Source organism: Poecilia mexicana, unplaced genomic scaffold, assembly GCF_051168715.1.
Source record: "Poecilia mexicana isolate PSO_F unplaced genomic scaffold, ASM5116871v1 scaffold_20, whole genome shotgun sequence".
Lineage (NCBI taxonomy): Eukaryota > Metazoa > Chordata > Actinopteri > Cyprinodontiformes > Poeciliidae > Poecilia > Poecilia mexicana.
In genome coordinates this window covers 1,440,096-1,457,294 of record NW_028263389.1, presented here as the reverse complement: position 1 = coordinate 1,457,294, position 17,199 = coordinate 1,440,096, and the positions used below count along the sequence as shown (strand labels likewise).

At 40.5% G+C, this 17,199-nt stretch overlaps 1 protein-coding gene across 6 annotated transcripts in view; it reads left to right on the top strand.

Annotated features, from left to right (window-relative positions):
* The window catches only part of LOC106922104 (uncharacterized), a 96,760-nt gene that overhangs the window by 63,732 nt on the left and 15,829 nt on the right, over positions 1 to 17,199 (top strand). For all 6 annotated transcript variants that reach the window (XM_088001181.1, XM_088001182.1, XM_014994243.2 and 3 more), the window contains 4 exons: positions 11,688 to 12,826; positions 14,698 to 14,952; positions 16,216 to 16,396; positions 16,490 to 16,555. In XM_088001181.1, the coding sequence (XP_087857307.1) occupies positions 11,688 to 12,826; positions 14,698 to 14,952; positions 16,216 to 16,396; positions 16,490 to 16,555 (1,641 nt within the window). The remainder of the gene's footprint in view (positions 1 to 11,687; positions 12,827 to 14,697; positions 14,953 to 16,215; positions 16,397 to 16,489; positions 16,556 to 17,199) is intronic.

Genomic DNA, 17,199 nt, shown 5'->3' with positions numbered 1-17,199 from the left:
TCGTAAATAATTTTGTAAATGTGTGAGCTGCAGGTTTTTGTCCAGGCAATTTGCACTAAGAAAGTCATCCGGTGACCTTTTTGAGTTAACAAATGATTAAAGTTAACAGAAAATTTGAAAATATGACAAGGTAATTATGTTATTGGAAGACATTATTACTACTAACCAAACTATAGACTCTTAAAAAAGGGAAGCGTATAAAATACAATTAAAATAATTATTAATTTTTGTTTCATCCTAATTAGCATTTTTTAGTCCTTCATCTGTGACTTGTCACTTCCATCCATCCATCCATTTTCTTTACACCCTTGTCCCTTAGTGGGGTCGGGAGGGTTGCTGGTGCCTATCTCCAGCTAACATTCCGGGCGAGAGGCGGGGTCACCCTGGACAGGTCGCCAGTCTGTCGCAGGACTTGTCACTTTATTAGCTGAAATTTTTAGCTGGTAGACCAGTTAAAATGTGCAGTGGTCATGGAGTTCTGGTGAATAAAAGACACCTGACTTTAGTCTCCCTATATTTACTGACTATACTACATCACCATTGTACTTCCAACCTTTTCATCCAAGAGACTCTCTAACCCATCTTTACTGGTGTATAAAAATACCTATAATAAACAAACAAACAACACATAGCCTGGTTGGGGTGCAAGTAAAGCCTGGTGGCCCGCCAGGCTTATGATACACTGAGGGAAATCCTGGAGCTGTATCAGTGCTCCCTGGTGCCTGATTGTTAGTGACACAACCACTGTCGTGTGTCTCCTCACACTTCCTTGAAGTCAAGCTCATGTTGGGTCACCAAAATACCAAATCTCCCTGTGCTGTGCTGAAAATGCCACCTTCCTGAAGCGCAGTCCCATCGTCTGCTGGCTGCTGTTATATCATCAGTGGAGCAAGGATTGCTCTGGCATGTGATTATCAATGAATATTAATACCAGTGAGGATCAACCCAGGTTTCAGAACCAATGATCTTTAGAGAAAAACATGTGACCAGTAGCTGTCTATGTTGCTTTAATAAACCCAGAACAGGTCCAATTTGCTGTCAAAGACAGTAAATATAAATATGGAAGAAGGAGTTTGGATCAGATTGGAACTTTATGGCCATTTGGAATGAATACTGTGTAGTAAAAATGTTGCAGTCGGGAACGCAGCAGCCCCATTGTGAAAAACTGATGTCTGAATGGTTTTGTGGAGATGCATTTTTTAATCAGGGGCAGGGAAGCTCTTCTTTTGTCAGTCTCAAAATTGATTCTTCTCATATGCTTTCTATCCAATCTGGCTTAGACTGGGTTATTTTGCAAAGTAGAATGAGCAAATATTACTAGGAGTGCACCGATTGGAGTTTTCTGGTCAGTCATAGATCTATAAAAGCCTGACATACCCATTCCAACTTTAGCTGATACCAATTTTTTTTTCTTTTTCTTTTTTTTTTGACTGAAAAGTTACTAAACTGATCTGAAGTGTGGTTTTACAAAATATTTCCTCAGGAGAACTGAGTACAAATGTACGACAAACATATTTTTAGTAAACATTTTAAAAGCTAGGCATCATTTTTTCTTGCCTTTCACAGTCAAGAACAACATTGTGATGGCCTTTTGCAGGGAACTGAGTCAGTCACTACAATGACACAGCATAGAGCTTTTCTCAAGTGGAAGCTGGTCTAACCTCGTTATAACAGCTCCAACTTGTGACACAGCCACTACTTTTATGGTATTCCTTAGCATATTGGGTGAAAATGCAATATACACTAGATAATGCATCAGATAATGTTGGTTCTTTGATGGCGTCTTGTGTTGTGAGCCTACACAAAAATATTCACTCCCGTTTTTCCTGTTGTCCTTTGTTGCCACTTATCCCCCTCAATTTTTCGCTTCATGACTCCATCTGTCTGCCCTTGTCTATCTGCCTCCCACTCCTTATCCTGCTGTGTCCCTATGTGCCCATCTGACTTTTCATAAATTGTTGTTTTGTGCTGACATTTAGCCCTTAGTGTAATCCAACAGCCGCAGGAGCCCCAGGACTGCTGGCCGGTTTGAGTGGCAATGGATGTTAAACTCAGCCTAGCAGAAGCCTGTCACTCTCTGCCCTCAGATAACCCGTGTGTTTCCACCACACTGACCTTTACTCTGAAATGCATTCTGTTTCTCAAACTCTGGGTTTGGATTAATGGGACAGTTACTTAATATAAAGGTAGAAAACCATAAAGAGTTATATGTTTCTCTTGATGATGGAATACTTGTCAATCAGTCTGACTGCCACAAATTTGGAAGTCTTATTTGACTGATCAGTTTGTGGATGGTTCAGGATAAAAACATCCTCCTCTTGTAGTCTCCAATTGGTGTTTCCGAAGTCTGTGTTTTTGGGTCCATTTTGTTTTGTTGCATCTTCTCCTTTTTGTAAAGATTCTAATTTAAAAGACATGTCATTATTCTGTGCTGTGACTCGATATGTTTTTGAATATCGAGCCCTCTCACCCTAAAAAATAAGGTTTCCTTGATTGCATTTTACTGACCAATTGCATATTTTTAAAAACATGCTGATTCTGGTGTTTTTTTCCAACAACATTTTTTTTCTTTTTGTTGATGTTTTTCTTCAGTTAACATAGAAAGAACTAAAATACTTGTCTTTTCACAAGAAAGTTTGATATATGTCAGATAAAGGAGACCTTTGGATTTCTTCTATTTGAAACTGTGGTTCTGCACTGGACCATCATGTCAATCCCTTGTTCATTCTTTCCTCTATCATCAGATTCATTGCTAAATTGGGCTTCATTGTTTCATGTCTTTAACTGGATGCAATTATGCAATACAATGTACACATAACTTAGCAGAAAAATGTAAATATATTCAGGGTTTCCCTCAATTTATCGTAAGCCAGGCAGGGAACCAGGCTTTACTTGATCCCTCCCCAAGGCTAAGTGTTTTTCTAATTTGTTTTTTTTTTTGTTTGTTTTTTTTTTAAGATGGGTAAAGCTAGGTTTATTGTGGCATTTGATTATAAATACACAACCTACAGGAAGACTAGTTTTATTCAATCCACTGCTGTATTTTCTTTTGTGTTGATATTTTATTTCCAAAATTTCCTGTCAACTTTTAACATTTTTAACAAAAAAACAAGGAGGGGCCAACTGGTGGACTGCCCTAGTGACCTACCGCTGGGCTTTGCTATACTTCTGGTGGAAAACCCTGTTATTAAATATACTACACAAAATTAACCAAAAATAATAAAGTATGATCACTTAGATTTATTTGTTTCATTGTTGTTGGCTAAGGAGACAATGTTTCTCCCTAGAATCTGAATCAAAAACATCCCAACAGAAGAATTCATTAAAACACATTCAGATTTAGATACAAAATGGACGTAAGAGTAAATGTTTTCAGGAAGTAAAGCTAAAATCCTGTCAAACACTGAGTGCTATGACATGCCGTTTTTGTCTGATTCAGCCTAAAGAGTGCTTGTATGACTGTATTTGTGCATGCATAAGCATGTCTGTCTCAGAAATGTTCTCCAGGCTTCATGTCAGAATGATTACTAAGTAACATACAACACATACATTTATGAACTAAATGTATGTACTGTATGTAGGTACAGAAGGAAAGTTGTTCAGACTCAGCATAATAGCATGTATCTGTTCTTCTAGCCATACTCTTAAATTGTCTCTTACTATTCTGCTAAACTGTTCCTAATTTCCATACAAAGCAAATTAACCCACAAAATGTAGAGATTCCTTATAGAATCTCTAAATTCTATAAAGAATTTATAGCTTTAGCTTTATTTTAAGGCTAATAAAGTTAAGTCTACCGAGCTATCCAAACATAAAATATAAATCCTCACATAGTAGACCCATGCAACAGGGTGTGTGCTAATCTTTGATTAGCAGGGTTAATAAAGAAACCTGAAAGAACTTTGATTTGACATTTACTTTATCTTTGGGTCAGACTGAGAAAATTAAAGTATAGAAAAATTAAGAAACTATGAACCCCAAACAGTGTGAGTTGAGCATATAGCTAGACAAATGCCTGCATAAGGCGTTTGAATTGGTAGTGAGAGCTGTGTTCATACAAGTTAGGTGCAAATTTGTGGAATGTATGATTCACACATTTCTGAAGTTCGTATCCAGTTTTCCCTACTGTACCACTTCTTGACCCACACTCAAGGTTCCCCCAAGGGGAAGATGAAGTTTTGTGTGTACGATTTACATTTTGCCAAGAGCCACAGCAATAGAAAAAAAGGGCTGGATGGGAGAACTGGAAAACAGTGGGGGAAAGAAAGAGGAGGGGGCTCACTCACTCCACCACAGTAGGCGGAATCTAGGAACTGACTGAGGCCAATTGAAATCCACAACTAGGTCACATGATGACTGCAATAAGCAATGAGGACCAGAGAGGGAGAAAGAGAGAGAGAAGCTGCAGACTGGTTCAGTTCGTATCAGTGTGTGATTGAGTTCAGAGCAGAGAGCCACACTGACACAGGAAGAGGAGCACACCTGAGTGACCAAATGCAAAAGAACAACAACGGAGGACAACAAAGGATTTAGGCAGAAAAGTGGTGAAGATTTCTTTTTGTCATCCAAGACTTGGAAAGAGACAGACGTGGGAACAAAGGAAGAGGTCCAAATTGAACAGAAAGGAGAGACAGCATGTCTTCTCTCTCCGACCAGCAGCCGGGCTCTCCCTTCTCAGAGTACAGTGAGCTGTGCAAGGTACCACCCACAATGCCGGTTCAGGGCTGGGATTGGCAGCAACCTTCAGGCATTGAAATGGGCACCCCACAGGGCATGGTGATGAGTAGTGGACCTATGTCAGCCGGACTCACAGATGAAGATAAACTGTGCTTCTTTGAACAGCCAGGCACGGGCAGCATGGAGAGAGCACTGAAGGTGCCTGGCAGAGGTGAGGGCATCTCAAGCAGCACCTCTATGGGTAACACATCGCTGGGCAGCGCAGGGGAAAGTCCAGACAGCCCTGTCTCCTCTTCCCCATCTCCTTCCCCAGCATCCCCAGGTCGACTACCTTCTGCTATAGGCAGTACCAGGATTTCCCTGTCACCAGTTCCTGGCTCTCCAACCAGACATATGGAGCTGTCATCATCCACAAGTGCAGCACCTCCAGATTCAGTTGAAATCTCTTTAACAGGGGCCACAGTATGCAAAAACCCTCTGCCTGAAACATTTTCTGAATCCAGCCCAAAGTTTGCCATGCCTCAGGTGGCCCCTAATTATCCCATCAGTGGAGAACTGAACGATAACCACCTGAATAAGGGTGAAAAGAATGCGACAGGAGTAGTGTCTGACATCGGAGACGAAAGATTAATTGAGGGCTTGTCAGACAATAATAGTGAAGAAGAGGAGGTTGAGGAAGATGAGGAGTTGGAACCCTGTTTTATGGGGCGAGCTCAGCAACAGAGGAAGGCAATGAGGCGAGCAATGTCTGAGTGTTCCCACTTGTCGGTACCCTCAAGTCTAGAGCTGCCTGATAAGTATGCAGTTGGAGAGGAGCCAGAATCTACCCAACTGCCATCATCCATGGGTGGTCCCCGCCGCTCACCGCACTCCATGAAGCGCTCACTGACTGTTGCAGAAGATCAACCACCAACACCTCCGCCTACCCTTTCAGCAGCTGGCGCCACACATCTTGATCTGCGTCAAGCTGCACCCGAGCCCCAGCTCTGCCTGTCACCATTACCCCCTCTGAAGGACCAAAGTGTTGGCTCTCCTCTCTCGCCATTAGAGGTCACAGTAGAGGGCCTTAAGGAAGAGAGAGAACTGGGAGAAATTGTTCTCCCAGTGCCCCTCTGCCCCAAAGGGTTGAGTTGTGAAGACATCTACCCTACACTAATTGTTGACTCATTAACTGAAGAGAAGACTGCTTCTAAACCTGATGACCCCAAAGAAGTAGAGTTTTATGGGATTGAAGTTGAACAGGAACTGAGCACAAATGCAGAACAAGGTTTTGATGCTGGCAACGTAGGGACTGTGATGGGTCGCATTGATGACCCTGCAACTGGTGGCTGCACTGGCCTGGATTTCAACTACAACTCAAACCCCTTCATAGATGGTAGGTGGAGCCTGTGCTAGTGTTTTAACTCTTCAGTTTCAGGGTATTTTCTTGCATATTTATGAAATGACTTGTTATATAGATGAATCGGGACCGTTCCTATCTAAGGATTTAAAAGCCTAAAAGAGCCTTCCAACATGCACATGGAATATTGATTTGTAGTGTTGGTAATGTTATAAATGCATTTTTTTTATTATCTCAGAGAAATTTCAGAACAGATCTGGGTGTCTGAACTCAGGATGACCTGCAATTTGGACCTGCAAAGACGAAAAATGTCAAATGACTACTAAGGCAGAAAATGGCATAAAGGCCAGTTAGGAGTCGTAATCAGCCACCTGCTGAAAAGCCTGATCATTGATGATATTCAGTTTGCTCATATGTGATGCTTTAAGCCTCAGGTTTGCACAAACAAAGCACTTTGAATTGTTTTGTTGTTGAAAATGTGCTATATAAATAAAATTACCTTACCTTACCTTACAAACTGAGCAAACATAATCACTTGTCAGATTGTGAATAGTAACCACTAGGGTGAGGGGGTTACGGTTTTCTGTCTGTTTTCCTCCTTTGAAGAGCATAGGAGACTGCAGTGATCGGTCTTATAGCAGTTGATGGTCGCATTAAATGATGACTGTTCAGTTTAAAAGGGAAGTTACTGTCACTGAAAAATGGCTCAGAACGTTTTCTCCATCGAATTGTCTCGATCCCACACCATTTTCACTCATATCATGCCGGCTCTCTTTGTCTCTCTTCCTCCTCCTTTTCTGTTGGCATGCTGAGTTTGTTTTCACGACCAGGCACAAGGCTGAGTCTGGCAGAGACAGCCAGCCTGACCACTAGAGGATTAAAGGGGCATCATTCTTTATTTTCTACTACAGTGAAGTTTAAACAGAAGTGTGGCAGAGTCATCTAGCCTGAGGTTGTGATGTGCTGCACTGATCTGCTTGCATTCCTAGGAAGGTCATTAGTAGATATCTGTAGCTGCTGATGTGTGTCAGTCTTACAAGCTCAAGCATTTTCAGTCTGGTTTTTTAAGCTGTTATCCAACAAAAGCAAAAGCAAAACATTGATCTGTAGTGGTGGCTTTGTCTTTGCCGTGTCTCTCCAGAATGGATGATGGGAAGAAAAACAAAGAGGAAAATGGAGGGGTGGGGTTTCCAGACAGTGTTAAAAGGCATTAGCAGAACACGTGAGTGCAGATGTGCCGATGACGAGATGAAGTGTAGCATACAGCATGAATAAATTTGGTGGATAGTTTTAACAGATGTAATGAATTAGAGAAATAAAGTTTTAAGATGAAGAAATATGAAAGACTTTCACAGGAATAAAATTACCTTACCTGGCAAAAAAAAAGCTGGCATAGCAGCCATTAGAGGGCAAAGGTGGGTCTGTCTGTAGTAGAGTTTTAGTATAAGAATGGCTGAAGGTCATCAGACTTACAGGCTGTCTTGAAGATAGGTTGTCCTGTTGTTGGAACACAACCTCGTTCTAACACAGCGAGGTTGTGTTAGAACTAATGGGGATATGAAGTCAGTAATATACTTCCTGATAACTTGGTCCCTTGAGGCAGACCGCACCAAGAGACGTTTGTCGCATTATGCACAATCTGTTTAAGAAGAGGCCCTGCAATCCGGATAATGGTATTTCACTCTTTACGCTGTTTTATCTTCTGCCATGTAATTTGTCTGACAGTTGTTGTCCAGGCAATAACTGTCAGTCAAACTATGGCCTTTCAAAGCATAGCAGGTGCAGTGACATCTCTGAAAATTGTTTCTTTTGTCCAAAAGATCATATTTTCATCACCTTGTAACACATCAGGCAGTGAAGATCACCTGCCACGTCTCATTGCAACAACAGAAAAACCTGCCTAAGAAATCAGCTTAACTTCTTGTCTGTCTGCCAGCCTGCATCAGCCTCCATGATAACCAATTAAATGGTCTCTTCTTATACCATAACTGAGTTGGACTTAGGGTTTTCTCAACAGAACGGTGCCAATTGCCGTTATGGTGTTGGTCTAAAAATGTTTGGAAGGACCAGTCTTGACCATTTTATGTAGAGACACACCAGCAATACCCCTGGCACCACGGTATGAAAAACTACAGGGTGTCACTTTTGTGACAACCTGTATCTACGCAACTTAAATGTCAAGAACATGCAAAGAAAGTCTTTACATGTTCATAGTTAACAATAATGAGAGAACATTTCAAAGGTTCTCTTGATGCAAAACGTTTTACAAAAAACTCCACTCACACTTTGTTGTTTGCTAATCTTGTTTTCTTGTTGTGCTTTCTGGTCACGTCCCACACTTTATGTTTAGCGCCACTCATAGGTCTGGGGGAATTAGTACAGCATTCTGAGCTGTTCACTTCATACTACACAGCATATCACTCGTTGTTATAGTTAAACATAATAATTTTAAAACTTAGAAGATTAGAAGAAAACTCATCAAAGACGAGGTAAAAAGCATTCCGTGTTTCATACACCCTGAAATTTGATATTAACAGGCTATAATCTCTATTTTCTTGTACTTTTCTTGCATTAATTTTTACATGGATACTTATTTCTATTCTAATCAGTTAAATATGGTACAATATTTTAAAGCATCACATATAATTTTTGCATGTTAAGATGAATGATTTTAAAGATTAAAATTTTAAAAATCAAAAGTTTAATGTTCATATTTTAAAATAAAATTAACTACTGCATTCAGTGTTAGAGGTGCACTAAATTCACTTGTTGTGACTTTACCTAGATGATGTTGAAATGCTTTTGAAAGGGCTTTGTGTTTACCTCTGAGTCATTAAGAGTATCCATCCATCCATCCATCCATCCATTCATTCATTGATTCATTTTCTTACACCCTTGTCCCTTAGTGGGGTCGGGAGGGTTGCTGGTGCTTATCTCCAGCTAACGTTCCGGGCGAGAGGCGGGGTCACCCTGGACAGGTCGACAGTCTGTCACAGAGCAATCGCTCTAAAACTGGTCATCTGTTGCTTAAAGGAGCAGAAAAAAGAAAATGTTCTTGTTTTTGCAAACGCAAGTCTTACAATGCCAATTATTTTATTGTGAAAATATTGCAATTTAGTTTTCAGAAAAAACAAAAATATATGTCTCTTTTCCATCACTTTTCAACAGCTGCTTAATATGTCTACCAAATGTATCTGTATCACCTCTTAGATTGATTTTATCCCATCACTTTCAGACCCTACGTTTTCATTTAAAGTTTTTCTTTTTTTCACTAAGCAGTGCCGGGTTTCGATAGGGTCTTGTACGGGCCGATTACATAATCCTCTTGGGGCCGCTAAAAAGTGCTTCAGAAACTAGTCTGCAATTGTTTACCAAACAATAAGCTGTGCATCATGATGGGACGATGGAATAGAGCAGCATATCCAAGTTCCCAGCATGGATTTTTATTAGAGACAGCCTTAAGCGGAGCTAGAATAGAACAGCAGAGTCTGCATATTTTAACGTTAAACAACAAGAACAAAAACCACTGAGTGGAAGCAGAGCTCTCTGGGAGAGTTTAAGCTGTTACAGCCCTAAATGAGGGTTAAGTGTTCTCATTATGCTAATGAAACCTTGAACTGAATTGGCTTGCTGCACCCAGATGCTCATTGTTCTCCGCTGCCAAATGTGGAGGATTATCAGCCATGTCCTGTAAAACACGACACTGTTACACCTTACAGAACCTTGAGAGCAATGATTATATTATCCTGTTTCTGTGAAATCATCTTCTGAAGATCTCCTTTTTCCATGCTGGGTGCTTCTAGCCCCAGACTATCAACAGTTAGCTAAACCAAGTTAGCTAAACTTGGTTTAGCTAGTTAGCTAACCCTTGTTAGCTGCCTAACTAAAGTTAGCTGATAAACTTGGTTTAGCATTGTTGCTAACTGTTGGTTAAACCAAGTTTACTGTTGGTTTAGCTAACCAACAGTTAGCTAAACCAACCAATAGATTACTTAAAATGTTGCTGGATGTAAGGTTAGATGACATGAAGAAATAAAATGCAGAAATCCAGTTTGTGGAAATGAGATGCTTGCAGGAGGAAAAGTGTTAGAGGGAAAGTAGCCTGGGGGGAAGCTCCCGCTGGTAGCTTTAATGAAGCCATTTTCTGCAGGCTTTTCACAGCTGTGACACGTATCGGGTTTCTGCCCTAATTAAAAGATCAGGTTGATCTGCTAACTCCCTCCATGTTTACAGCACAGAAAGTGAAGTCTTTGTTCAAACCGCTACATTTTACAGCGGCCTGTTTGTGTTCTCTGGAAAGGGTCAGATGTCACAGTTTGAGGATTTGGCCACTTTATGTTCAAGACAGTGGTCAAAAAAACTGGTTCTGTTAGCAAGGGTACAAACAAAAGGAAGAACCATTCATTACCAGGCTGGGATTATATCAAATATTCAATTCTACCTGAAAAAAACAAATTTATTCACAAATGTCCCGATCCTGTTTTTTCTTCCTTTGTTTCCCTTTTCATTTCTTGTATTTTCTCCTCTTCATTCCCATCTTTTTATATGTGATAATCAATATTTGCTTCTCTGCCTCTCAACCACCACGATCGAAGACCAGTCCTGTCTTTATCTCTTTGTCTTAGCCCTCCTCTGATTGTTTACATTCTCATTCTGATTTCTTTTTTCCTGTATGGTGAGCTTACCGCCAAGGAAAATGCTCCTGTATTGGCTGCGATGCAAACGCACGCCAATAGTGTGTCAAGTAGTACTGTGCCTGATTATTTCAGCTTCCTAAACAGTTTTCTTTCGAATATTTTTTTTTGTGAGTTTTGAAGGCAATTTTATTTGACTTACTTCAGTGGAGACATTACTTGTTTTTTTTTGTTCAGTAACTTCAGATGATTTCAGAAGTGATTGTTGCACAAATGTTTTTTGTATGTTTTTTTAACTTACTGGACATGAATTTGGAGCTGAAAATGATCATTTTGTCAGCATTCAGATCAATACAATTTCTTCTCCCGTTTTGAGCAGCAGTTTTACTCTGATGCTTCCGCACTCTCAGTTCTCCCAACAAATATTGTCCACAGGATAAGTTAATTATTGATCTATTACAACTTAGCGATAGTGACTGGAAGTAGCTTAAAGTCTTATCTTTCTGTATCTAATCAGGTCATGTTTTATGTTACGGTGCAAACTGAACTTTTCTGCCAAAACTTTATATCAAGAACCATTAGTTTGCTTATAACAGTGTTTAGAAGGTGCTTCAACAAAGTGCAGCTGAACTACAGATAGTCTGCTGTTCAATTAGCTCAGACACTGAAAAAAAGACTCACTATTTCAGCTAGTTCTCACTGGTAAAATTATCCAGATTGAACATGTACAGACATTGGTGGGTGATTTATTTAAAAACCACACTGAACAACAGATGATTTCTGACCTGACAACTTTATACTCACAAACAACAAGATCAGTGATCGTATGGATGAATTAGTTATATCTCCTATATCTGTCGTCATCATAGCATTAGCTTTGTTTTGGGTTTTCTGTTGCTTGAAGCAAAGATTTAAATTGGTTCCCTATCACAGAACAAAAAGAAACTGTTACTTAATTACTTTTTACACTTTAAAGATTTTTAGGATTATCTGCCTCTACGATTTAATAACCTTTTTTTCCTTTCTTTTGTCTGCAGTTAAATCTGACAAGACAGAGAAGAAGGACAAACAGGAGGATGGTGTGCAGAAGGTGGAGGCTTTTGATGTGCTGAACAAAGCTGAGCACGGGAGCGTGAAGGTTGAATTCACCACTAATGAAAGTTTGGTCAAAGTGGCGAATGAGGTAGAAAAGGGCAAGGAGAAAACAAACGATCAGGAGACGGAAAATGTCAAAGAGGAAAAACAAGCAGACAAAACAAAGGAGATGGAGAAGCAGGCAGAAAGAGTGGATGATCAAAAGGAAACACAGAAGCTAAAAGACAAGGAAATGGAGAAACTGCAAACCGTCCAACTGAAGGAAGAGAAGGAGGAGAAAAAGCCCAAGATGGAAGAATCACCTGTCAAAGTGGAAAAGACTGAAAAGGTAGAGATGATCGACAAGATGGAGGACAAGGACGATAATGTAGAGAAGATCACCAACGAGAAACTGAAAAAGGAAGAGAAAGTGGAAAACAAACACAGTGAGAAAGCCAAAAAGGTGGACGAAAACGAGAAGTCCAAAGAGGAGGAGAAGAAAGTGGAAGACAAGTCCAACGAGAAAGTGGAAGACAAGTCCAACGAGAAAGTGGAATACAAGTCCAACGAGAAAATGGAAGACAAGTCCAACGAGAAAGTGGAAGACAAGCCCAACGAGAAAGTGGTAGATGCAGAGAAGCTGGACAAGGACCAGGATACCAAGGTGGAAGAAAAAGCAGAAAAGAAAACAAATGAGATGGCAGAAAAATCGGAGACAAAGGATGACAAAGGCCAGCACAAAGTGGAAACGACTTCAGAGCAGCAGCTTCACCCCACTGACGATAAGACAGAGACGAAGGCCGATGTGGAGCTGAAAACCGAGGCAGCAGCAGAGAAAGAAAAGACCGACACCGGGGAAGCCAAGACGGTGGAGAAAAAGGACAATGCAGCCAAGCCTCTGGAGAAGCCTGCTGAAAAAGAAGCACCGAAGACAGAAAAGGAGGAGAAGGTGGATAAAAAGACAGTAGAGAAGAAAGACGGTAAGAAGGACAAGGCTGTCAAAGCAGATGGAGACAAGGCAAAGAAACCTGTGAAGACTGCGACCAATGGAAGCAGCGCAACAGCAAGCAAGGACCTGTCAGCTGGAGACAGGAAGACCAAGGTAGGACTTATTCCATGCAGAGGCGATCTACCCTGGAGGCTGTAGATTGCCCCACATGAACCATCAAAACGAGTCGCAGTCATGTTTTCAGAAGACTGCATTGCCGATACAGATTCAAATATAATCCATCAGTCCAGTTCTAAACAGAGGAAGTCTGACTTGCACCAAAAACTAAACGGAGTTATGATTCATTACAAACAAAGAATTAGACATTCTTGAAACATTTGGAGGTTATTATCTATGAGCTGAGCTTTACCACAAAATCCTGATGCACCAATCAAATATTTTGAGACAAATTTCCACCTGCTGATGAACTGGTTTTATACAATTAACAATTCTCTTTAAGAACTACATTAGGTGTGCACATATAAATCAGACCCGATTTCCTTAATTTTGGGTAACGATGACTGGCTGACACATTTGAAACCAATCTTATCTACCTCCACAGATGTCTGAATCACCTACTGTCCCCTTTCTCTCTGCCTTGAGGGAGGACTGATTGATCCACCCACCAGGTCATGTCTGCACATGTGCAGCTAACAATAATCATCCCACTCTTGCCAATTTAGTGACTTTGTCGCTATATTTAGTGACTTTTCAGACAAAAACTAAAGTGGCGTTGACCAAAATCTGAATTGGCAGGTGAGACTATTTAAAGAACATGATCAGTGATCAGCCAGAAAAATTTTATCAGTGTACCCCTACAAAATATTGTTCCAGTAAGCACAATAAATTAAAGTTTTGACTGCCTTAAAATGAAATGCTTAAGCTCAAACATTATCTCTGTCAAAAACAGCCCACAGCTGGAGAACATGCCGTGTCTTGCATCACTAAAGATCTGTAAATACAGTAAAATCCTCCAGGTTTAGAGTACAGAGCTACTTGGGAATAAAACACAACATAAACATTAGACTTGAACTATATCAGGAAAACATGTTATTGTAACACATTCCTTTTTTTCAGCTCAATGTTTCAATGTCACAATGTCAGTTTATTAGCTTTAGCCTCACAACCATTACAGATTTTGCACCAAGCTTGTGAATTGGCCGCAGTGAAATCCTATCCAGCAAGGCAGATATATTACCGGCATCCAGAATTTGCATGCCTGGAATGTAATACCTATGCAAATATTTTTAACAAAATGAATACTTGCTAAGGACTGTTTGGATGCACACAGTTCTGAAGTGTTGTTAAATAATTTAAGTCATGAAATTCTGGTTGTTAACCTAATTTTTCACAGGTGCTTACAAATCAACATCTTTAGAATTTTATATGAGTGAATTGCAACTTAGCACATTTAGCACACTCGGCTATGCTAGCTGCAGACATCTACCTTTACCTTAAATGTGAGATTCCAATAAAACTGCTAACATTTTCTAATCCAGCATCTTCTGGAAGAGATTAAACTGGACTTTTCTAGAGGATAAGACACAGCAACTTAGCCAAGCTAAATTCAGCCTTCCTGAAATTTGCTTACTTCTCCCTGCTTGATTTCACTAAGTGACAGCTTGAATGAACATTTAACACATCTTTTCCATTTTACCTAATCACCTCACTAATCCTGAATATAGCTGGATATATCAGAATATATCAGCGATTGGAAAAAAGGCTGGATATTTAACTTGTAACTCATCGTCATCAAGCATTTACAGTATCCATTGTTTATGCTTCAGATTCCAGTTTTGTTTCTCTTTATTTTAAGCTTTTATCCTTATAATAAAAAAATTCACAGCATATTATTTTGACATTTTTTTCTTGAATTGCTGCTTGCACTTCTTAGCCCCATTGCCGCTACCTATGATTTGATGTTTTTTTTTTTTTTCTGTTTGCTTCTCTTTATTTTGCCTTCCATCACTGACCTGTCGTGGCAGCCCGCCACAGGGGTGACCAAACCGGTCGGTGCTGCCAAAATGCGGCCAGCCACCGCTCCTGCCGGTGGCTCAGCCGCAGCCACCGCCAAACGCCCCACACCCACCTCCACCAGCACTACCACAGACAGAAAAACAACCACACCCAAGACAGCTTCCATAAGCGCTGCTGGGCCTAAACGACCCCCAGCCAGTTCCATTAGTCGTCCATCATCCCAACCCTCCACCACCACAGGCACACGAGACGTTAAACCGAAGGTAAGCATGCAGGATGAAGGTTTACGAAAAGCTCTGTAGGAGCAATCTGAAAGTTTACTTCACACAACTAGATACATATTACATTTTTGCTGCCTCTCATACATAGCAAGTTTCTTCGGCACACTTCCATAAAGACCAGATTTATGGAACACACAACCAATAGATCATTTATCAACAGATTCTCCTGCCTGAGTTTTGAATCTCTGCAGTTTGTCCAGAGTTAACAGAGGGCATTCAAAGGTTCAAGGGTTCAAAGGCAGATGGCTCACATGTCTTAGATGTCTCCTTTGGTCAACACACCAGAATCAAATGATCAGATGATGGATTGACCAGTGCTGTGTGAGCATGGGACAGGGATCCCTAACCTAACACTGCTTTAAAAAATCCACATCTGGCCTGAGTTACATGTTGAAGGTCATCATGATGTTGTAAGTTCACTGGTGGACTTTAATACTTATTCTGGATTTGCAGTTCAATCAAATTACATAGATGTGGACTCATTTTACACTAAGGTAAAAGGGGCTGACTAAGATGCACATTACACTTTTAATTTTTTATGTAGAAAAACAAAATTAGAAAACCACAAATAATTTTTTTTATAACTGTTTGCCCAGGTTTCATAAAACCATAGATAGTTTATTGATTGATGTCTGTCATTTTCGCAGCATGACCCAGTGGAGTCCATTCAGATGTTCAATCTTGAGAAATAAATCAGCTTCAGTTGTGCAACTTGCTTTGGTTATTTTACCTTTTTCAATTTAAATGGCAAAATGGCAAATTCCTAGAAGCATTTAAAAACTTCCTCAGACTAATTGTTTCTTCACTATGTACTGTAGGTTACAGTTGTAACAAGGTTGATGAAGTTTCTTGAAATCCACCTCTCTGTCCCCATCTGTTGGTGACCTTGTCAAATGCAGCCAGTATGACAGTAACCCAGGCGCTGGCGGCCTTTATTTAGCCCGCGGCCCCCTGGGGTGCAGGTGACTCAGTTCAGGATGGCTGGGCTGGATTTGGAGCATGGCATCATCCAACGGGCTACATGGTGATGCAATCATGTTTAACAGAATGAAATCCTCTTTCTTCATGATGTGAAATGATAGATTTTAAAAAGGATGCAGTTACATTTTTATCAACTTTGAAAGCCCCGAAACAGGGGGGCTTGTAAAGAATCTAATATAAAAACAGATGAAAAAGTCTGACCTGAATTTCAGTCAGTCAGCAGCCTTTGAATCACTGCTTCTCTGTTCTTTTCTCCCATCACAGTCCACCACAGAGAAGCGCCCCTTGGTGCCGAAGGCCGGCAGTGGCACCACGAGTCACCCTGCCTCCGGCCCCGCTACCAAAAACGGAATGGTGAGCACTGTAGCCAGCAAAACCGCTTCATCGGTGCGCACAGCCGCGTCCACTCGCACAACTACTACTACTGCAGCCAAAAAGCCTCTGGGTACGTCCAGTTTGGATGACATAACCCTGCTATTGCACGTCGGCCTCTTTCTCATTGATTCGTTTACATCTTTTCTCACAATATCTGTTTCAGCCTCTAAAGCTGACAGCAGCAAACCAGGAGAAGAGAAGAAGCCCACCACTGTTAGGACTTCAACAGGTATCATGAAACTGCACCAGTTTATATTCATAAATTATGGACACATCATCATGACATCACACATCTTGATTCATAAAAATACTAAGTGATATCAATCGATTTTCTTCAAAATGACCCTTGAAATTATAAGGTCAGACTTGAATACACCACATTTTTACTGATACAGTTTTACTCCAGCTTTTGGTTTGAATATATTAATTCTTTATTTCCAACGTCTTGAATCCTATATTCTCCTCTTCTATCTTTTCAGTTATATTTTAATGTTATACATCTCAGGGATACTTTAGACAGCAGTTATAAAGCTGAGTGACTAAAAATCAAATGTGGGGTTCCTCAGGGCTGTCTTCTTGGGCCATTTATAATCAGTGTTTGCATGCTATCCTTAGCTGTCACCACATGTTTCAGTTAAACTCTGTCTCCTTCTAATGTTTGATTCGGTCCTAGCCAAGATTGGTGTGTCTCCATTGGGAGTGTGTTCCTCACTATGTTGACTTGAATATGTGGAGGAACTGGGACATCTAGGCAGACCGTGTTTGTGCAGGAGCTGTGGTCGACGCTCCCATGACATCAGTTATGGAGAAAGTGACACTCAGGTGGTCAGTTTCTCCAAAATCTACCAGTTTATGTTGTTCGTTGTGGGTTTC